Source organism: Protopterus annectens, chromosome 9.part0 (assembly GCF_019279795.1).
Source record: "Protopterus annectens isolate FY-2018-M chromosome 9.part0, PAN1.0, whole genome shotgun sequence".
Classification (NCBI taxonomy): Eukaryota; Metazoa; Chordata; order Ceratodontiformes; family Protopteridae; genus Protopterus; species Protopterus annectens.
The window spans coordinates 258,643,661-258,667,770 of NC_056743.1; the positions used below are offsets into that span (position 1 = coordinate 258,643,661).

General features: G+C 42.0%; 1 protein-coding gene across 1 annotated transcript in view; it reads left to right on the forward strand.

Annotated features, from left to right (window-relative positions):
- The window catches only part of NAT10 (N-acetyltransferase 10), a 1,889,152-nt gene that overhangs the window by 506,533 nt on the left and 1,358,509 nt on the right, over positions 1–24,110 (forward strand). Inside the window, exon 8 of the mRNA XM_044082846.1 lies at positions 16,397–16,504. Within this exon, the coding sequence (XP_043938781.1) occupies positions 16,397–16,504 (108 nt within the window). The remainder of the gene's footprint in view (positions 1–16,396; positions 16,505–24,110) is intronic.

The window sequence follows — 24,110 nt, forward strand, 5'->3', positions numbered from 1 at the left end:
TTCGAAGAAGTCAATCAGGTTCAGGATACAAGATCGGCCTTTCACAAACCCAAACTGGGTGGGGTCCAGTGTTTGAAGGTTGCCAATGTTTTTGTTTATAAGTTCCATGATAATGCGTTCCATGCCCTTGCAGATCAGGCTCGTCAGACTGCTGGGACGTTAGTTCCTGGGATACAAGGTAGATCACCCCTTGTGGAGTGGGATAACTAGCTTTGCGCCACTCAGTGGGGGCACAGCCTGAGGTGAGGCTATGATTAAACATGACACTTAGGTGAGTTGCCAGTTCATTTTGTAGTTCATGTAGTACACAGCCTGGGATGTCATCTAGTCCCATGGATGCTGTAGTCTTAACTTTGGAGAGTGCGGTTTCTACCTGTGTGGCCGTGATTACCAGAATTTGGCAATCTTTTGGTATTGAGATGGGCCCTTTAGGGGGTGAGAGGGGGGTGAAGTTGGCACTAAATCGATCTGCCAGGATATTGGCAATATCCTTGGGATCAGTATATTTAATGCCATTCTGTTGTAGCTCAGAGCAGATTTGAGCATTGCCATTTAGATTCTTGACATAACTAGAAAATGCTTTGTGGTTGTCTTTGGAATCTTTGGTAATTTTATTTTCATAACTAGCTTTTGAGGATTTTATGAGGGATCTCAACTTCTTACTGAGGCTGGTAAGGGAGTAGTTTTTTGCATCTCGGGATTTTCCTCTTCTGCAACAGTTTCTTCCTTCTGTTGTATAGTTTGTTTATGGCAGGGGACCACCAGATTGGCTTCCTTTTTTTGGAGGAGAGCATCTTGGTTCTATTTGGGATGGCACGATTCATGCACAAGTAAATAATTATGGACCCCTACGAGTCTCTGACTTCAGCTGAGACCGCCAAGGCCGGCCTTAGGCATAGCCGAACTAGGCATCCACCTAGGGCACCATTCAGGCCGGCCACATAAAGGGAGCAGTTTTATCTATTTGCTTTACTTCAATGTAAATTTTATGTTCTTCCCCACTTTTCACCGCCCTGCACTGAAGCGTTTGCGCCCTCCCCCACTTCCGTAGTCCAAACCATGAGCCGCATAGCACCGTCCCCTGCTGTGTTCTTCCCATCCTTCCCCCCTGCATCTACTCAATCAGTCAGTGGCTATCACTATCATTACTAAACATTATGTAAAGCATCCAGTCAGTGATGCTCTCATACCTCAGATGTCTCCAGCTACTACTCCAATCTGAGCTGCTGCTAGTATAAAACACTTATTGCGCCCGCCTCTTATCCCTCTTGCTTTCTTCATTAACGAGGTAGAGGCGGAACGATTGTTTGTTTAGGATTTTTTTTCCCCCTGAAGCATGCGTGAATCGGTGGCTTGATTCTCATCTGCTTCTCTTGACTCTATGGGCAAGCTGAGAGCGGTGTTATTTTTAATTCGTTGTTTGTGCAAGTTGCAACTTAAGGTAATTTTATTATGAGGAAAATTTCAAAAATACAAACTGAACCAAAAAACTTACAACTGACTGCAGGTTAATGGCTGGATGTCCTTCAAGAATGCAACTGCAGTCATAACATATGGGTTGTCCTGCCTCAGGAATTCCTCGGTCAGCCGAATTCCAAAGTCTGGGTCCGGCGTCGGCTGGTGTCGCCTCCTCTCTGACGTCAGAATGGCTGGAGTATAAAGGCATCGGCCGACGCCATCTTCTTCAGTCTTTCTTGCCGCGGTGCCCGAAGCAGAAGCAGTTGGCAAGTGCCGGTCGGTCAGCTCCTGTGTTTTCAGTACCGAAGTCATCTAAAAGCTAAGTACCCCGTTGGGGAACATTTTTTCTTGCCTCAGCCAATGTCAGAACAAATTGAGAAAGTTAATAACTGTTTGTCTTGTGGTAAACAAATACCTCATAAGGACTTCCATTCTTTTTGCCTTCCTTGCCTGGGCCCAGACCACGACGTCTCGGCCTGTGCTGCCTGTGCTTGCTTTAATAAGCGCACTCTCAGGCGCCAGGCAGAATTTGCCGAAGACTTTTTCGGTGATTCCTTTGCTTATATCATGCCGTCGGATCAACCGACAACTCAATCTTCCAAAAAACGTAAGGACCGGGACCGACATCCTCGGCCCGCGCCCTCCACCGATACTCCTCCTAAACCCTCCGCGAGTGTTTCGGTCCCTTCGGAGGTGGTAATCCAACCGCTCCAGGCCGACGACACAGCAGTAACTCGTCCTTCGGTCTCGGAGTCCACTCCGGTGCCGGTTGTTGACTTTCCTCCAGAGACCGAGGTTCTGGATCTACCCGACACCATTCCTGTGGACAAGGTTACACCAGCACGTGGGGCAGCTAGGCCCCCTGTATCCATGTCCATCAAGGCCTTTGCACGTGCTAAGGCCGCCAGCCAGGCCAAGGCCCATCCTAAAACTAGTGCTCAGGCCCCCTCTTCTGATAAACAGATCATGTCTCTTGCTGCAGATCTAATTTCTCTTATTAGGGGGTCTCAGCCTCATCCAGACAGAGGTTCTCAGCCGCCTGCAGAGAAAAGGCCCAGAACTGAGCAGCCCGACAACCTCTCTTCAGATGAAGCCTCTGGGGATTCTGAGCATTCTGATACCCAAGAAAAATCCTCCCAGGCCTATGAGGACTCTGATGCTGAGGAATCAATTCCCTCTGCCTCTCCTCCAGAGGAGTTTTCGTTCGGTGAAGTCCTACACTCCATGAGGGAGCATTTTAAATGGCAGGGCCAGTAATTCTCTGACTCCAGGAAAAGGCTACGTACCTTCCTCAAGCTTCCCCAGCACAGGCCTTTAGCTATCCCTCCAGTTATGGATGTCCTGGATGATGTTTTCTCCGACTCCAGTGCTAACCCTGATTCTCTCCCTCCTGCTCCTGTCAAGCCTGACAGATATTATAGGGTCCCTGAGCCAGCGGATAAGGAAGCTAGATCCTTGGAGAGATGGGTAAAAAAGTTTATACCTCCACCACCCTGGCTATGAGGTCACTTAACTGCCTTTTTCATATGTTTCAGTACCAGGATTTTTTACTGGATGACTTACAGAAAAAGCTAGCCTCCCCTGAGTCTACTGATTTTAAGGCATTGCAGGATCTAGTACATAACACTCAGCAGGTTAACAATCATTTTCTTCAGTGTGGTTATGATGCATTGGAGGCTTCATGTAGGGCAGCTATGACTGGGGCTGTTATACGTAGACATGCTTGGTTAAAAGAACAGCCACTGCCAGACCATGTTAAAGTAAAGTTACTTGATGCACCTTTAGAAAAACAGAAGCTTTTTGGTGCTAATGCACAAGATGTGTTGAAGTCCATTGAGGAAAAAGCTAAATCAGTACAGACAGTCAGAGATTTTCTCCAGGTTCAGCCTCCCAGATTCAGCAGGAATTGGCCTTCAAAGAATTGGTCCTTTCTAGACACTGACAAGTTTCAAAGGGGAAAAAACAGGCATGGCCGAGGTAGAGGGCAATACTGAGGCTCCTACAGGGACCGCCAGTGGCAACCACCAAATCAAAGAAGTGGCACAGGCAGCCCAGCTGCACCACAAGTTCAACCACAATGACTTGACTCTCATACCGCCTACAAAGGCTCAAAGAGAAGCACCCTTGGGCGGAAAATTATCCTTATTCTCAAAAAACTGGCATATCTTAACCAAGGACAACTGGATTCTGGATTTAATAGACAAAGGTTACAGATTCCACTTCCATACTTTACCAATAAGACAAGGCATGCCAAACCTGCCGCATCATCAAAGGGCAGAGGCACTCATTCAAGTTTCAAAGCTGTTAAACATAAATACAATAGAAAAGGTCCCTCCACAGGAACAATGCCAAGGATTTTATTTAAGACTGTTCCTTGTTCCAAGAAAGGAAAACAAATGGAGGCCTATACTGCACTTGTCTACTCTAAATACTTATCTCATTGTGCCAAAGTTCAAAATGCTGATGTTGCAGCAACTCCTTCCCATGCTGGGCAAGGGGTCTTGGCTGGTCACTCTGGACCTCAAGGAGGCATACCTGCATGTCCCAATCAGACAAAGTTGCAGAAGATACCTCAGATTTCTTGCAGGGACAGAGCATTATCAATTCTCAGCATTGCCGTTTGGCTTATCTACTGCGCCCAGAGTGTTCACGAAATGCCTGGCATCAGTAGTGGCACACTGCAGACTCCAGGGGATTCAAATATACCCCTACCTGGACGACTGCCTCATACAAGCAGACAACAAACAAACCTTGATTGCAAACTTGGACTATGTCATTCAATTACTGCAGGCCTTGGGATACACAGTCAACATTCAGAAATCAAGACTTCTGACATCCCAACAAATTATTTTCCTAGGAGCCAAACTGGACACACAAACACAAATGGCTTATCTCCCAGAGGAAAAACAACAGCAGTTACCAGAGTACTTCAAAGGCCTAGCAAAATTCTCCCAGCTGACTGCAAGGAAAATCCTGCAGGCCCTGGGGTTCATGGCATCTTGCATTCTTCTGATACCTTTGGCAAGACTTCATATGAGAAAGCTGCAATGGTACTTAAAAAGCTTATGGTCCCAACACAGCCAAAGCCTAGAGGACGTAATCCCACTCATTCCATGTCTGCAAAGAGAATTTTTGTGGTGGGCTCAAGCAAGTCAGTTAAACAAAGGCATGTCTTTCAACAAACCTCAAGCAGGTCAAATGATTACAACAGACGCCTCAGACCATGGATGGGGGGGCGCACATGGAAGGCAGATGCATTCAAGGTCAGTGGACACCAAGGGAAAGGCATCTGCACATAAACCAAAAAGAGATGTTGGCAGTGATACATGCAATCGAGAATTTCGAAAAATTACTTCAACAAGGACATTTGCTAATAAGGACAGACAACACCACTGTGATGTGGTATATAAACAAGCAGGGAGGCACTCATTCTTATCCCCTCTGCAGACTAACAATGATTCTCTGGGAAAAATCCCTAAGTCTGAAGATAAATTTGCAATCCCAGTTTGTGCCAGGCAAGGACAATGTTCTGGTGGACAAGCTGAGCAGGAATTTCTTGGATCCACACGAATGGATGCTGCATCCTCACATTTTCTCACAAATAACAAGGACATGGGGAAGACCGGACATAGATCTCTTTGCTTCTCACATGAATCATCACCTGGAAAAGTTCTGTACAAGGACCCACCATCCTCTAGCCTGGAAAACGGATGCTCTCTCCTTCAGCTGGAATTCCCTAACAATTTATGCATTCCCTCCTCTACCACTGCTGACCAAGGTGATACTGAAGATCAGAGCAGAACAACCAACAGGCATTTTGATATCTCCAGACTGGCCAAGGCAGCACTGGTACCCATTGCTGTTGAGCATAACTCGGGCAAAGCCGTGGCCTCTGCCCCTATGGCCTCTGCTTCTAACACAGCACAATTACAGGACTGTTCATCAAAACCTGAAAACATTGCATCTGACAGCCTGGAGGTTACCATAACTCCTTCCGATATCTGTCTTTCCAAAAAAGTTCGAGATCTTACTGGAAGCACGCAGACCTTCCACCAGAAAAACCTATTCAGCCAAGTGGAAGAGATTCATCATCTGGAATGCTAACAGGGGTCAGGATACAACAGTACTGAGTATACCTCAGATATTGGAATACTTGGCAGAAATGTTTCATACTGGTCTCTCATATTCTTCCATAAAGATTCATGCCTCAGCAATCTCAGCAAAATACAATTGTGATCCACCTGTGTTTTCACATCCTTTGCTAAGACAGTTCCTAAGAGGGATAAAGAATGTCAAACCCCCCCAGGAAACCGCCAGTACCTGCATGGGACCTCAGTTTCGTCTTGGAAAAATTAACTCTTCCTCCCTTTGAACCAGCAGCAACTTCAGAAATGCAATTTCTCTCATGGAAAACGGTTTTCCTATTGGCTATCACATCAGCAAGAAGAGTCTCGGAGATACAGGCACTCATGGCAGTACCTTCTTTTCTCATTTTTCATCAGGACAGAGTCTCTCTAAGAACCAATCCTTCATTCATGCCAAAAGTAATTTCCAGGGTGTCTCTAAATCAAGCCATTCACCTGCCTACTTTATTCCCCAACCCTCAAAACAGGGGGGAAGCAATGCTGCATACTTTGGACATACACAGACAACTACACTACTACTTGGACAGAACTAAGGCCACCAGAAAGTCTGACCAACTGTTTGTAGCCTATGCTGCTGGAGTACAAGGAAAAGCAATCTCCAAACAAACAATTTCCAAATGGATTGGACACTGCATCAGATTCTGCTAGTCTTTTCATGGAAAAGGTGTGCCAGCCAATATTAGGCCACACTCCACCAGAGCTATAGCCACATCCACAGCTTTCCTAAGAGGAGTGGCTACAAAGGACATTCTAGAGGCTGCTACATGGAGCTCCGTGCATACATTTACCAAGCACTACAACCTGCCTTTATACTCCAGATCCCGAGCAGGCTTTGCTTCGGCAGTCCTGCAGGGCATTTTAGCTACACCATCACTTTCTTCATTCCAACCACCCCCAGATTGGCTATGGTATTCAACCCATATGTTATGACTGCAGTTGCATTCTTGAAGGACATAGTACAGTTTTGTACCTACCATAAATGTAGATGTCCGATAGATATGCAACTGCAGTCGGATTTTCCCACCCTCCTACCCCTCTGCAACCTTCTTTATGGGTCTTCTACCCCTATCCCTATTAGCTGGGGGTACCTCCTATGGTGTATCTGTTTATTACTGTTGTGCATGTCTGGAATTGTTTATCCATTCACCAAATTTAGCCTTCCTAGGAGGGCACCTGGCATCTGGGGCAAGAAACACTGAAGAAGATGGCGTCGGCCGATGCCTTTATACTCCAGCCGTTCTGACGTCGGAGAGGAGGCGACACTAGCTGACGCCGGACCCAGACTTTGGAATTCGGCCGACCGAGGGCTGCCTGAGGCAGGACAAACCCATATGTTATGACTGCAGTTGCATATCTATCGGACATCTACATTTATGGTAGGTACAAAACTGTACTTTCTGTACCTAGAAGTAAAAAAATTAGTTAAAAGATGAAGAGCGACTTTAGTTAGCTACAAATACACATTAACCTGCAATTTAGTTGCAAGTTTTATTATTGTCCGAAACAATAATCTCTCCCTACAGGCTTGTACACTAATCTGTTGCAGTCGCCCATTATCCAGTGGAAGACAAATATCTGCAGGGTTCATGCAGTTGGTATCGGAGCTTTTATTTTCTAGTTCTTTTATCCCAACAACTGTACCTCGTGCGATTCGCCAGAATACAAAAGAACTAAAAAATAAAGGCTCACTGTCACCAACTGCCTGCAGATGTTTTAACTGCTACCTTCGGTCAGGAAAGTCTGCTCCTTGTACATTTATGGGGGCTTATCTCAGGAAGTAGGTTGCCAGTACATATGCTTCTACTTGTGTTGTTTCCTTGGAAGAAAAGTAAACCACAGAGCAGGGCACATTTTATTCATAAATTTCTTATGAAAGTCTTGGAATCCCAGAATATCCTAAAGAGGAGCACAAGTCTGTAATTTCCTTGATATTTTTTGGCAGCGTAGTAGCTCTTAACATTTTATCTGAGGAATTAAGGACAAAGCAAACAATTTGGGGAAAGAATTTCAAGTTAGAAAAACTACTGTTAAACTAGAAAATTGATATAAAAAGAGATGTGACTTGGCACATATTTTCTGAAGTAAAAAGTCTGTAACTGTCATATTTACAACAATTATAATTAAAAATACAGCTGCAATATGTAGCCGTACATATTTGTGATATTACTTATTGTCACAAATGTACTTATTGCATCGCTGCTCAGTATACTTTCTGTGATCTGTTAGGGTCGTAAGGATGTCTGGATTTGTTTTTGCCTCTGGCTCTTGGTGTAAACTGCTGTTAACGGGGGGTGGGGGGTTGCTAGCTATTGTACTGGATTCTTTGATCTGGTGTTGTGAGAATGTCTGCTTTTTTACCATTTATTTATCTCTGGCTCTGAGTATAAGCTGCTATGAACCAGGAGGACGGGGAGGTTGCTAAGCACTTTGTTAGGGTGGTGAGAATGTTTGACTATTTGTCTCCGGCTGTAAGTGTAACGCATCTGGAGTGATTGAATTTGCAAAAAGATTTAGAGAGGCTGAATCCAAGCAGTCTGTTCAGAACGGATGCACAACATGGCATTTTTGTGTTGGTTGCTGTATTGCATGTATAGGTAAAATGCAGGTTTGTTGCAAAACTAGTTTGTTTGTAAGCAAATACTACTAGCCCTTGTCATTGTCATTGAATATTGCCAGCTTGCATTCTCAGTAGTGTAATTGTACTGAAGTGGAAGAGGTGTGACTGAGTTTTGGTGGGCATAGTTTAAACTGGCCAAATTAAGTAGCAATGTAACAAGGAGACCAATCCCACAGTGCCTTTAGTGACTGCATCACACTATTGCCAATTTGTAGTCTGCCTGTATCTGGTGTGTATAGATTTCCAAAGAATATCCAGATTTGTGCCTCTTTTTATGTCCTTTTTTCATCAAATTGTGTTTTTTTGGCAAATTATTGGTAAATCATTAAAGACTGAAGTTAGGAAATGCTAGACATTTGAGTTTCAGAATTCATATCCTTTAGAAAATTCATGTTAATGTAAAACCTGTTACTTTATCAGCTTTCTAAGTTTGTAACAGCAATATTTAAACATTGCCCTGTTTTTGGGGGCCTTTGTCCCTCTTTTTACGGCTTTGTCAAGATTTCTTGCTCTAAGACTTTTGGCCAGTGTATGAATGTTGGAGAAAATCTTTGATGGAAAGAAATGCTAAGTTTTCCTTTCCTGTCTGTTATAATTGCAGCAGTTGCATAATGATGTAGAAACTTCTAAAAAGGCAGTGGTTTACAAATACCTGTTGTGTAGTGGGTGTTTGGTTTCAAGAAGTCATTACCATTCTTTTTCTTGCTAGTTTTGGTCTAGAAATAAATGTTATATAGTGGGCTGTTTCATGAAGTCATCACCATTCCTTTCACTGCTACGCTGTGAAGTCAGCTTATAAATCATGTGCAATGCAACAGCTTTCTTTCTGATGCAGTGACGCATATTAGCAAGAACAGTGTTTATGTACTTTGGTAACTACTTATGTCATACAAATGAAAGCTAAGCATGATAGACATTATCTAGTTATGCATTATAATGAAGTGCCACAGTCTGTCTTTGGAATAATCAAATAAGTAGGTCTGGAGTGATAATGGCATGCGTGCACCACACATTTATTTTTTATGCCCAACTGATTTAAACCTGTTAAATAATAGCCCATTGTTATAACACGTAGCATTTTCTGTTGCGTTACCTTCCATTATATTACTGTTGTATCAGTTTGTACCATTGATGTCATAGTCTATGTGACAATTATATTGTACTTTGGTAGCAATTATAGCTGTTTTATATTTGTCTATAGTGTGATATTCCCTGCTGTTAAAATAGCTTTCCATTTTTAGTTTTAATTTTGGGTTGTGTGATAACTGAGAATTGTAATCATATGTTTGCCATTTCCTACTCCCGTGTGGCTTAACTGGGCACTCAGTTATATTATGCAAGAATAGCCATGTGGCGATTTTGGTTCTATTTTAAGAATAGGGGGGCTGGCTCCCTGGTTTTTAGATTGTAGTTGAATATAGCGCTTGCCTCCACATATATACTTTTGGGGCAAAGGAACTGAAGTTGAATTATTTATTAACATTATGTATACTTAACAAGCACTGGAGGCACTAAGTCAGTTTTTAAATTTTGTAAATCTGATTGCATGGCTTAAACCAGTATAGCTGTTACATTTCATTGTGTTGCATGATACAGTACTTGAGCCAATGTGGTAGTTAAGAATTGCCCTACCAGTGGCACAAGTTAAAAGGTAATCTTACGTCAAATTGTAACTGAGATACATGATAAATAGGGCTGAGTCCTAAGTATAAAGAAATATATTTTAATCACACTGGTCAGTATGCTGCAAGGAAGTGTTCCACCTTTGCCACTTAGTTCCACATTGGCAGGTACATTTGACAGCTATGGAGGGATGTTCATCGTGCATACAGCTGCAGTCATAACAGATGGGTTTTCCTGCCGTCAGGCGGGTCCTCGGTCGGCCAAATTCCAAAGTCTAGGTCTGGCGTCGGTTGTCGTCACTTCTTCCCTGACGTCAGTGCGACAGGGGTATAAAAGAACCAGCTGACGCCATTTTCTTCAGTCTTTCTTGCCGCGCGGTGCCCAAAGCAGAAGCAGTTCGCAAGTGCCGGTCGGCCAGCTCCTGAGATTATGAATATTTTTCAACCGAAGTCTTCTTGAAAGCTAAGTACCCCGTTGGGGAAACTTTTCTTGCCTCAGACCGATGTCAGACAAAATTAATAATTGCATTTCATGTGGGAAGCAAATACCCCATAAGGATTTTCAATCCCTCTGCATTCCTTGCTTAGGCCCAGACCACGACGTCTCGGCCTGTCGTTTTTGTGCTACATTCAACAGACGCACTATTAAGCGTCGGGCGGAGTTCGCCCAACACTATTTTGGGAAAAAAATTTAATTACATTATGTCGAATACTCCGACTCCAGTTTTGAGTAAAAGACGCAAAGATAAGGACCGACCTACGAGGTCCGCGACTTCTACCGACACCACGCCAAAGCCGACTGTAGGTGGTCCGGTTCTCAGTGAGGCGCCTACGCAGCCCCTGACTACCGACGACACTTCATTGGCAGTGTCTACTGTGCCCGAGGTCGCAGGCTCTTCGGCCCACACCCCGACTACAGATACCGAAGCCACTCTTGGCGGTGAAACTCAGAGTTTAGACAGGTCTGCCACCTCTCAAGGTGTCTTCAGGCCTTCCTCTTCTTTTTCCATCAAGGCTTTCACTAAGTCTAAAGTAGCCATGCATACTAAAAGACAAGCTCCACAGGGCCCTTCTCAAGGCCCCATGCCTAAAAAGCAGATGCTCAAAATGGCTGAGGATTTGATTACTCTTATCAGGGGTTCTCAACCTTCCCTGGACAAAAGGCCCAGAGTGGAGGAAGAATCCCCCTCTTCGGACCAGGCCTCCATTATTTCAGAACATTCTGAAGACCAGGAACATTCATACTCCCCTTTTGAAGATTCTGATGCAGAGGAGTCCATTCCCTCTGTCTCCCCCCCTGAGGATTACTCTTTTGGGGAAACCTTGCATACCTTGAGGGAACACTTCCACTGGGAAGGCCAAGAGTACTCAGACTCCAAGAAAAGGCTTAGGGATTTTCTCTTGCTCCCTCAGCACAGGCCTCTGGCTATACCTCCTGTCTTAGACATTCTAGATGATGTGTATTCGGAGGCCTGCCTTAACACAGACTCTCTACCTCCAGCCCCAGTCAAGCCTGACAGGTATTACTGGGTTCCTGACTCACACCAATTCCTATACAAAAGCCATGCGGCTGACCCAGAAACTATCTCACAGGGCCCCAAGGGAATTAAGGCCTCCACTGCTAAAAATCCATTACCTTCGGAGAGAGATTCCAGAGCTTTAGAAAGGTGGGGGAAAAAGGTATACACCTCGACCTCGGCCACCTTAACCATGAGGGCATTAAACTGTCAGTTCCATATGTTAAAGTACCAACAGTTTCTGTTATCACAGTTGAGAAGCAAAATGTCACAACCTGAACAACCAGACTTGAAGGAGTTGCAGGATTTGATACATAGTGCAGAACAAGTGGGTAAACATACCTTGCAATGTGGTTTTGATGCTTTAGAGGCCTCATGTAGAGCTGCTGTTACAGGATCAGTCATACGTAGACATGCCTGGCACAAAGAGCAAACCTTACCAGATCATGTCAAAGCTAAATTACTAGATGCCCCTCTGCAAAAAGATGTATTGTTTGGTGTTCAAGCTGAGGAGGTATTAAAGAAAATGGAGGAAAAGGCAAAATCAATGCAAACAGTGAAAGATTTCCTACAGGTACAACCTCCACGTTTCAGTAGAAATTGGCCTTCCAAACATTGGTCCTTTCCAGCCACGGACAGACCCCAAAGAGGTAGATACAGGCACCCGAGGGGCAGAGGGCAATCTCAAGGATCGTTTAGAGGCAGACAATGGCAAGCACCTACACAAAGAGGTGGTGAGGATAGTTCACAGCCATTCAGAAAGCAGACCCAATGACTTTCCCCTTTGCATGCCAAGCAAGGCTCAAATGGCAGCACCTTTAGGCGGAAAACTGGCATTATTTTCGAAAAATTGGCATATTGTCACAAAAGACAAATGGATCCTGGACATTATAGACAGAGGCTACAGATTCCACTTTCACACCCTTCCAAAAATGAGAGGCATGCCAAACCTGCCACACAATCATAGGGCAGAGGCACAAAAACAAATTTCAGATCTCATGGACATGAAAGCTATTCAAGAGGTACCTGCACAAGAACAGGGCCAAGGTTTTTATTCCAGACTATTCCTGGTACCAAGGAAGGGAAAAGATTGGAGACCTATTTTGGACCTATCCATCCTAAACACATTTTTACTCGTGCCAGAATTCAAGATGCTCACATTACAGCAGCTTCTTCCCATGCTGGGCAAGGAGTCTTGGCTGGTAACATTGGACCTCAAGGAGGCATACCTGCATGTCCCAATCAGACAAGATTGCAGAAGATACCTCAGATTTCTTGCAGGTTCAACACATTATCAATTCTCTGCATTGCCCTTTGGCTTATCTACTGCGCCCAGAGTGTTCACGAAATACCTGGCATCAGTAATTGCCTACTGCAGACTTCAAGGGATACAAATATACCCTTATTTGGACGACTGCCTGATCCAAGCGGACAGCAAGCACATACTTCTGAAACATCTGGCTTTTGTAATAATGTTGTTGAATTCTCTGGGATACACAGTCAGCAAAAAGAAATCAAGGCTAATACCCTCTCAAACAATAATTTTCCTGGGTGCTAACTTGGACACAAACACCCAGATGGGCCTACCTCACGCCAGAGAAACAGGGGCAACTAACTCAATACTTGAGAAAACTAGCAACTTTTACCAGGCTGACTGCAAGGAAAATCCTGCAGGCTCTGGGATTCATGGCATCTTGCATCCTACTAATCCCATGTGCAGTGCTGCATATGAGGAAACTTCAATGGTACCTGAAAAACCTATGGTCTCAACACAGCCACAGTTTGGAAACAATAATACCACTGATTCCATGTCTTCAAAAGGAATTTTTGTGGTGGGCTCAAGCATGCCAAAGAAACACAGGTCTCCCATTCTGCAAACCTCAAGCAAATCAAGTCATCACAACAGACGCCTCGGACTATGCCTGGGGGGGGGGGGGCGCACATGACAGATCGGTGCATTCAGGGCAAATGGTCCCAAAAAGAAAAGCACCTACACATCAATCAAAAGGAAATGCTAGCAGTAATAAATGCTATTATAGCTTTTAAAAACCTACTGCATCCAGGTCAGCTATTGATAAGGACAGACAACACCACAGTAATGTGGTACATAAACAAACAGGGAGGAACCCATTCATACCCCCTATGCAGGCTGGCCATGTCTCTTTGGAACATGGCTCTGGAATTACAAATCTAACTTCAAGCACAGTACTTGCCAGGCAAGGAAAACATGCTGGCAGACAACCTAAGCAGAAATATGACAGATCCACACGAATGGAAGTTGCATCCTCACGTTTTTACAAAGATAATTCAAGCATGGGGAAGGCCAGACATAGATCTCTTTGCCTCCCACAGAAATCACCAATTGGCAAAATTCTGCTCAAGGACCTTCCATCCACAGGCCTGGAGAGTGGACGCACTCTCTTTCAGTTGGACAACAATGACAGTTTATGCCTTTCCACCTCTTCCTCTGCTGCCCAAAGTTCTATTAAAAACCAGAGCAGACAGACCAAAGATGATTCTCATTGCTCCAGACTGGCCAAGACAACACTGGCACCCACTCCTGGGGAGCCTGACGCATTCCCCACCATGGATCCTACCTCTAATGCGTCTTCTACTGACTCAGCACAACTTCAAAACTCTTCACAGTCAGCTGAAAACACTCAATCTGGCCGCATGGAAGATTCCTTAACTTCACAACAGACCCTACTCTCCAAGGAGGTGCAGGATGTCATTTTGGACGCCAGAAGGCCTTCTACTAGAAAAGCTTACTCCGCAAAATGGAAACGGTTTTGTGCCTGGAATGAGAAAAAGGGTCAGAATCCTGGAATACTGAATTTACCTCAAATATTACAGTATCTAGCTGAGATGCTAAGCAGTGGACTTTCATTCTCCTCCATCAAAATCCATGCCTCAGCCATTTCTGCAGAATACAACACTGATCCTCCTTCATTCTCTCACCCCCTCTTAAGACAGTTCTTCAGAGGGGCTAAGAATATAAACCCCCCAAGGAAACAACCAGTACCTGCGTGGGACCTCAATTTCATTCTAGAAAAACTGACCTTGCCTCCTTTTGAGCCAGCTGCTTCAACAGAACTGCAAGATTTGTCCTGGAAAACAGCCTTCCTTCTGGCTATCACCTCAGCTCGCAGGGTATCGGAACTACAAGCCCTCATGGCTGTGCAGCCTTTCATCATTTCCATCAGGACAGAGTTTCCTTACGAACCAATCCGTCCTTTATGCTAAAGGTAGTATCCAGGGTAGCTTTGAATCAGGCTATCCACTTACCTACCTTTTATCCTAATCCTCAAAACAAAGGGGAGAGATTACTACATTCCTTGGACATCCACAGACAGCTGCATTATTATTTGGACAGAACAAAGCCTTTCAGAAAATCAGAGCAACTCTTTGTGTCCTATGCTACAGGAGCTCAAGGGAAGCCAATTTCCAAACAGACAATCTCAAAATGGATAGCCCACTGCATACGCTTTTGTTACTCTTTTCATGGTAAAACTGTACCTGCAGGCATCAGATCTCACTCCACAAGGGCCACAGCTACCTCTGCAGCTTTCCTCAGGGGGGTTCCTACCAAAGATATTTTGGAAGCAGCCACTTGGAGTTCTGTACATACCTTCTCCAAGCACTATCACCTACCATTATACTCCAAATCTAGAGCAGGCTTTGCCAATGCAGTCTTGCAGGGCATCCTGGCTCCTCCTAGTTCCATCTAGTGCCTACCACCCCTTTTTTAGCTTTGGGATTCTACCCATCTGTTATGACTGCAACTGTATGCACGATGAACATAGTACAGTTTTGTACCTACCATAAATGTAGATTTTCGAGTGCTAATACAGCTGCAGTCCAGGTTTCCCTCCCTCCTTCCCCTCTTGGGACAGGCCTAATGGCTAACACCTCCTCATATAACCTGATTGGGGTATTCATTTATGGTGTATTTGCTTGCAACTACTGTTTTTTGATTATATTGCATTGCATTATTACATAAATTTATGTATTGCCTTCCTTCTGGGGGCACCTGACATCTGGGGCAAGAAAAACTGAAGAAAATGGTGTCGGCTGGTTCTTTTATACCCCTGTCGCACTGACGTCAGGGAAGAAGCGACGACAACCGACGCCAGACCTAGGCTTTGGAATTCGTCCGACCGAGGACCCGCCTGATGGCAGGAAAACCCATCTGTTATGACTGCAGCTGTATTAGCACTCAAACATCTACATTTATGGTAAGTACAAAACTGTACTTTTTGTCACTTATTCTTAGTAAAGCAATTTCCATGGATTGCCTTTCTGCCGGAATGCCATTGCATTGGTTATTGAAGTGGTGTTCCAAACTAACCAGATATGCTGCTAAGTTTGGTAGAGGTAATGGACAGCTATCGGCATATGTAAAAGGTGAACATACATATCCAAACTCTAAAAAACTGTTGTGCGCCTCCATTAGTAAACCTCTTTGCTGTCCCTTATTCTCTGTGACAGAACAGATTGCTGTCGATCTAGTGCATTGTAACACTACGTTTATGCTACATATTTGATTACGGTCAGTCAGTGCCCAGTGTCTGTTGTACATGCTGGTCAGTGATGTGCTGGTGTGTAAGGCTTGCTCCCTTTGTTACACTATGACAAAGCATTCACTGATTTTTCAAGCATTTAAAAAAATTGAAAGAAATGACTGGAGTGGCTTTTGTGGGAGTGGCCTACCTGTGGGCGTGGCTCAAATAGGGGTGTTCTTTCAGAATGGCGTGGGTGGGGCTTAAGGGGCACCAGAGCACTACTTCGCCTAGGGCGCCATTTCAGCTGAGGCCGGCCCTGGAGACAGCACTGGTGTGTGGCACCTATTCTTGAGTCTTTTCTTAATTTTACTCCTTGCTCTGATGAAACCCACAACAAGGTATAAAGTAGCAAATGTAGAAGAGGAAAGTTTTTCATCATTCCAGCCAGTTGCTGTGTTGCTACAGAACTATTGTGCTGTATGATTACCTAGTATTATACTAAAATAAATTTGTTCTCGTTTTAATGCCTACCTAGGAAGATGGCCTTTCTACTAGAGATATTGAACTGAGAGAACTGAAGGAATCGTTGCAAGACACTCAACCAGTTGGTGTCCTTGTGGACTGTTGCAAGACAGTGGATCAGGTTAGTATTTTTGAGTTTGGTAATTGCGCTCATTAGTAGCATTCACTCTTAACTTATTTTTTGCATAGTGTGATTTGTTTGTATACTTCTTTCACTTGGTAAAAATCTCTTAAGCCATGTAGTAATGGATATTGCTAGTTAAAGTTTGCAACTGCTTGCCTGCTCCCCAGGTAAGCTATTCCCATACTATTTAAATATGCAGTGCGCCTTAACATGTAAAAAAATGTGTGATGCCATAGATTAATTTGAATTGCTTGACTCGTGTGCCAAGTTCTTGTGTAGTCTTTGTATTTAATACCACTTACAGATATTAATAGTGTATATTACTAATAAAGCTTTTGACTCTGCTGTCTGCTGGAAATGGTCTTTCCCAATTAGAAAAATGCGATAAGTAAATTAGCTGTTTGTATAATACTGGCCCTTGTTTATGAAGCTCTCAACTTTCCTTCTCCAGAAAGCAGTGCTTAATAAACATTTACTAACAACTTCAACTAGGAAGCTTACAGTTTAGTTAATGACTTTTTTTCATATTCACAACAAAGGTCTTTTGATGAATTAATATGATTCAATTTTATTTACTGTGGATATTAAGAAATTCTTAATGAATGTGAGCCGAACCCTTTCTGTGTGCAACAGCTGGGGATTGGAATGAGGGACATGCCTCATAATGAGGTGCAGTTGACAGTCATGCTTGTTCATTGTACAAACAATGTTAATACTCCTTAGCATTTTCTTTTTGCCTGTGACAATGAGGATACTTTTTTGTAGATTGTTGCCTATTTGGGTGGGAGTGTTTCACTCTTGTGTGTGTTGCTCTTTGGATGAGATGTTAAAGTGATGCCTCATCTGTCTGTGTTAATGGTGGGTGCTGTGAGATCTTTCACATTCACAAGAGCTATCAAAAGGAGTAGGGGGAAGTTCCCTCAATACCCTGGCCAAATTTCACTTAGTAATATAAATACCACCAAGGATCTCCCCTGAAAAGATGTTACTAGCCTGGTCAGCAAAGGATAATTAAATTAAAAGTTTTAAATGTAAATCCATATCTCTACCTTCATTTTAGAAGTAAAAAAGAAAATCGTTTGTATGCTGACAGTTTTGAGCAGTGTTTATGGCAGTTGGGGGGGGGGTGAGTAATTGGACACCAGAATGGCTGCAGAGTGGTGGGGGTGAGGACCCTGATCAATTCCCCTGCTTAAGGCCCCATTTGACCATGATCCTGCACTGGCTGTGCTGTGGCATGGTCAGCTTTGACCTTGCTTATAGTTTTACATAAAATAGTTGATAATAGTTTTCACTCTTACAAACACTGGCTAATCTACAGTGTATGTAATGTACCTGTGTACTATGTATGTATTCTACCTATGTTCCAAATTCCAGCTGTACACCACAAATCTATTAATTACCTTTATTTTTAAATTAATATTTTTTTGTTTGTTCTCTCCACTGTAACTGTTGATGTGCTGCATACCACTGTAAAAACATGTCTTTTGTAATTTGTGAGTATACTGATCATGTCTAACTAAATGTATCTGCAATTTTTCTTTGTGGAGCTTTTCTCCCTGGGCTTCTGCTGAAAAAGGGCCTTTTCGGCTCAGTCAGCCACCTCCAGTTAACAAATGTAAAATAAAGTAATAGTAACAAATAAATGGTCTTACACTAATGCATATCTTAAACAGTCTTAAAGCAGTTGCCTTCCTCTGCAGAATGTATAACAGAGCTACTTTGTATAACAGAGCTACTTTGGGCAAGTTTACTTCAATTGCATGCGCAAGTTGAATATGCTCCACTAAAATACCTAGAAACCAGACACATCTAAACACAAAACTTATTCTCTGACTGCACAGAACTTCTTACTTGAGTACTTGTGATATAAACAACGCATACTTGTACTCTGTCATGCCACTTATAATGACAGCACATGAAACTAAAGGAAAGAGACAACCCTTCTTGCATCCCCTTACTGTATTATTCTCTTTCAAGTTCACACCATCTCTGAGAAGCAGTGATCAATTTATGTAAGATTTACTCCAGAAGGTGAATGGAAACCATTAACAGCATATGACTAATTTGTCAAAATGAGGTTCACACTGTCCTTTACACTTAAGTGGCTGTCGTTATTTAATAGATGTATTTATTTTAGCATATGTAATGAAGATAGTGGGCAGAAGATGATAAAACAGTTCCTGTGTAGTAGTTGATGGCAGTCAAAGCAAGTGACATAACTTAACCCTCCAGACATGGCTAGCAGTAGACTGACAACTGTGTTCGGTAACAACACTGGAGTATTAGTTGCAAAAGTGGAAATGCAGTAATGAGTTAGTACAGTGTCTTACAACTAGTACAGTACATTACAACTATGTGGAACTATTGCAACAAGTATCTTAGCAGTACCGTTCAGGACCTTTTCCAGTAAGAAAGGAGAGATATTAAAACCCTTTATGTGCTAAGGTCTGCTTTCATAGTGCCAAAATCAGTTTAAAACACAAAGTATTTCCAACGTATTGTCTCTTAAAGATGGGAATTAATTATTTTTAATCCATCCAGAATGTACAGTCTGTTAAAGGTAGGAATTAACTTTAAATTTGTCCAGCTCAGCAGAAGTATGTGGCATTCATTTCATTTTAACTGCAGACGAGATTTTAGTATGACTTCTTAAATGTTGTAGTTTGAAGAGCATCCCTTCAAAACCAGCTTGATGAACTTTAGGGTAATTAAAAAAAATTGCATTATGATTTTTCTTTAGTGACCCAATGTAACGTTAAGCTTATCTTGGATAAATACAGGCCTCTGCAGTTAAGAATTATTTGAAGAAAGGAATGGTTTATGATTGATCCAGTGAAGTTTGTCATGAAGGGCTACAGTGTGGTCCATAAAAAAAATCCCATATTATTCAGTAGCAGCTGGAAAGGCACCTAAATTTGCCATATAGTAATCTCTAGAAAAAAGCAAGGTCTCATACGGTCTCCTTAGCCTCAGGACTGCAGGTACTAAGTAGGAGTTATTACTCTGGCATAAATAAGAAGAAAGGTCGAGCAGAGTTCGAACCGAATAAAAAGTGCAAAATAAAATTTGCTGAAATTTGGATTTTTGACTGCAGTCCTGCTGTGTCATGCGTTTGTTTTTGGTAGCTACTGTAAGTGCAGTATGGAGTTTAAAACATGGAGTGCTTTTTGGAAAAACAGAAAGCAGCCTAGTAATCATCTCAAATATTCTATGTGTTTCTCCCAGGAAGCACAGCAACAACATCCACATGTCTTGCTTTTTACTCTGCTCACAAAGTTATTATTGGTCATTAAATAACTGACTGTATAAAAAAACAGTACCTGTCTACTATTGGCTGACTAGTGCTGATAACTGAGCAGAAGAAAAAAAAATTCTCGAGAGAGATACAGATGGGTTTGCAGTCAACGCACAGTAATGTGTAGTAAAAAAATAAAGCTGTACAGAATCAAGAAATTTGTGGTTTATCACAAAAACATGATAGAACAGCTGTCAAAAATACCATAAGAATTTTTTTACTAAGCTTTAAAAACACAAAATGCTTTTACAACTTTTGTTCCCTTAAAGGTACTTCATCAGTCTCTGCTCACTAAAAAGTTGTTTGGGCGTTTTGATGGCTATTTTATTACGTTTATATTTCCTGCTTAAAAGCATGCATCTTAGTATGACCACAGAGTTCAGCTTTTCCCATTCAGTTTTGCTGTTTCTCAGGCTTTCTTTGGCACCAGTGACCTGATGAGGCCTAAACCAAATAAATACTTGCTGCTTTGTATATTGACCCAACTCCACTGTAGTGAAATGCTATTTGCACTGTCCAGAATGGCAGAAAGTTGAAGAATAAGGCATAATTAATCATTGTGGGGGTATGCCTAAAATGCTGGACAGTTCAGAAAAAAATCCCAGCAGAATGACACAAGTTTCACTTGTGACATAAGCAAATTTGCAATTACATAAAAGTAATCAAACTATATTAACATAAACATTATACTTCACATATATTGCTATATATCATATAGCCTAAGCAATATTATATAAATTATTCAATTCCTGCCTTTTTTTTTTTTTTTTTAAAGAAACATCTTCACTAAACTATCACTTACTACATATGCAATTATACAGTTATATAAATGAAAAGAAATTACACCAACACAATCCTAGTCTCAGTCATTTTACATCACAAACCATACTGACACATTCCCAGTTGCAGACATTATACATCACTTAAAATCTGTCCAGTCTTTCTCACTCAAACATTACATAGCTCACTTAAGTCCTACTGCTTTTTAGGCCTCATTCCTCCCTTGTATGTTTTGCTCCCACAATTCACATTTATCCTATGTAGTTTGCTCCTACCCTTTTCTAAAAAACTCAGTTCTGGTTGTTTTATCTGTTACTATATTCCTACTTCTAGTATAGTTGGTTTAGATTTTGATTTCCATTTTCTAGTAATTGCTTTTTTGGCAGCCACCATTATTAGACACAGCAAGGCCTTACCATGTCTAGGCAATTCCGATTCTGTATCATAGCCCAGAAAAATAATTTCCCTTGTCAGACCAATCTGCCTACCCAGCGTCTCCAACAGTGCATCCTGCAGGGAATCCCTAAAGTCCACCAACTCACCACGTTCCCGGAAAATATGTTCCCAATTACCTTTTTCTTCCCCTTCACACCTCCAACATTTACTGTCTGCTTGAGGAAAAATTCCCGTGTGTAAACATTTCCAGGCAAAATTCCTAAATCTTGTAGATTTTGTTGCATATTTGGGCGACATGCATATATCCTTCCATTGATTCTTTGTGAATTGCTTATCCAGCCTCTTCCCAATCCTTTCTAACCTTCTCTGATTCTTGTACTTATCATGCAATATTTTATATGCTCTACTAATTACTCTTTAATGGCAGCTTCTGTTATAGGTTCTGTTAAAACTCTGTCAGTGCTTGTCTTTTGTTTACAACCCCAAATTTCTTTCTCTCTGCCTTTACTCTGATATCAATCCCTGATAGGGAAGGCAATCTCTAATCTGCAGTCCAAATAAATTCTTTGTGTCTTCCCATTCTATCATCTTTCCCTCTCTAGTTATTTGTTCCTAATACCTTGGTTTCTTTGCCAGTTTTCTCCAATAAATTCAGGCCCCCTCTTGCCTGTTGTCTGTATCCCTAATTGCAGTCATCTCTATCAGTAGAATCTCCTTTCTCCATTCCCATGTTGGTTTAGTTCTTAGAATACTTTCTGCTACTTTATGGATATAATATTCTGCACGATTATTGTTATTCTTAAAGACCCACATCCAAAATCCCAGTCTCTCCTTTCTTGAGCTTCCCCTGTGTTTCATCATCATCCCTTTCCACTTTGAAATATAGATAGCACAAGAAGAAAATTGAGTCTTAACTGTGTAGCTCTGAAATACCCCTTCAAATAGGGTAATCCCAATCTGCCCTGTTAAACTGAAAGAATCATCTTATCCCACTTGAATCTTGCCATCTTCCCCTCCCAGATAGTCTTTCAGCTCTTTATTAATTGCTACCCACAACTTGTCCTCTGGTTGATAAAAATATGCCTGACCTGTGTACAAGACTAAAGGGACTAAAATAATTTTAACTGCTTGTATCCATAATCATATAACAAAGCTTCCATTTTCTCAGTTTTTAATTTTCTTTTGTTTAGTCTCTTCCCACATATCTTTAGCTGCCATAGTATAATAATATTTAATCTGGATCTAGGACATTTGCTCGACTGAGCAAACAACCGAAATCCAAATGGCCAGGCATACTTGCGCGAAAGTGCTTTTCACCGAATAAGCTCTTTCACGTAAGTATGACTGTTGCCGAGGCTGTACTACAGTGCAGGTAATGGAAATTTCCCTTTTCCCCACTATAATGTGGTCTCGGAGGGAAAATATTAAAGTAGGGGGGGTGTGGGGGGCACAGCCCCCTACATGGGGGGTGCAGGGGGGCTTTCTAAAACGTAAATGTAGTGTTTTTTTTTAATTTTGTCACACGCTTTAACGAAAGTGCTTTTTCAATAAAAGCGCTTTCGTTAAAGTGTGTTCGGGTTTTATGGATTCGGACGTTTGCTCAGTTGAGCAAACGTCCTAGATCGATTTAATCCATACTCCTGACTATTTAATTTTATCATGTCCTCATAAATATGGGTATTCCTGAACCAGTTCATGTCTGGGTACATAATTTACCGCTATTGCCATTGTTTTAGCTTAATTAATTTTATAGCCTGTAAAAGATCTGAAACTGTCTCAAAATGTTCCACAACACTGTAATGTCGTCTTCTGGTTTTGTCAGGTACAAAATGTCATCTGCAAATGAAGCCAGCTTTTTTGACTACCATACCAATTATATCCTTGAAGTTCTGAGTCCCTTATTTTCTTTGCCAGTGGTTCTAAATATAATGCAAATGATAAAGGGGAAAGTGGGGAAAGAGGACACCTCTGCCTGGTTCCTCTGCTCAAGCAGAAATTATCAGAGAGGACCTCACCCACTTCTCCGTCTCCGATCTGGCATATATTCTCCTAATTAACCTTATAAATTTTTCAGGAAATGCAAATGCTTCCATTGCCCTGCTCATGAAATCTCAGCTTACTCTGTCAAATGCTTTCTCCGCATCAAGACCCCCTAACAACAATGGTATTTTCTTGCATTCTGCTTCCCTCTGGATCATCAGTGTTCTGCTAATGTTGATAAATGTTTGCCTGCCCTCCACAAAACCAAATTAATCTATATCAATCCATTTTGGCATTACTTTTCCCATTATTATAGCCATTATAGACATGAACACTTTAGAATTGTGGTTTAGTATTGAAATGGGCCTGTATGAACCTGAATCTGATGGATCCTTACCCTCTTTAGCTATTACAGCTACCACTGCTTTCTTCCAGAATGGTGGTACTTCTCTTAGGGTATTGTCAAACACCTTCCAGATCTTTATTCTCCTAACTTCCACAGGAATACCATCTGTTCTTGGGGACTTTACTGTCAATTGGTTATACATCACGATTTTTAATCTCTTCTCCTCCTATCCTGTTGTTTATTTATTTTATTTATTTATTTAACATTTGTTAGCCAGGATAGTCTGACTGGACAAAAAAATATCCATTTTCAGCTGAGTCCTGGGGAGAAAAACTCTATACAATTACAAAATAAAAGCATACAATAACACAATGGATGCAGTAGAAATTAAGAGTGACAAAACATAAATAGGTTTCAAGTGAAAGGTAGAAAAAGTTTCAGCAGCTAATATACAATATGAGAGCATCTCCCATTCCTGGAATGAACAAATGAATAACGTAATGTGCCATATATAAAATGAGCGTAGGTAGTTAACAGGATTTTTAGGATGACTATTCAGCGGAATACCTGGGACAAAGGAAAAGAGGAGTACTTGTATTAATTGCAAGAGGAGCTCCACTAGTGATAGAAGATAAAAAAGGTAATGGCATGTTTGTAGTGTTAAGGGGCTACTGGCAAGGGAGGCGTATTACACTGGCATGTATTTACATTCCACCTAAAACTGCTGCAGTGGAGTTTAAGAAATGTCTGGGAGAAATAATCAGCTTTCAGCAAGGAATATTAGTTATAGGTGGGGACGGGAA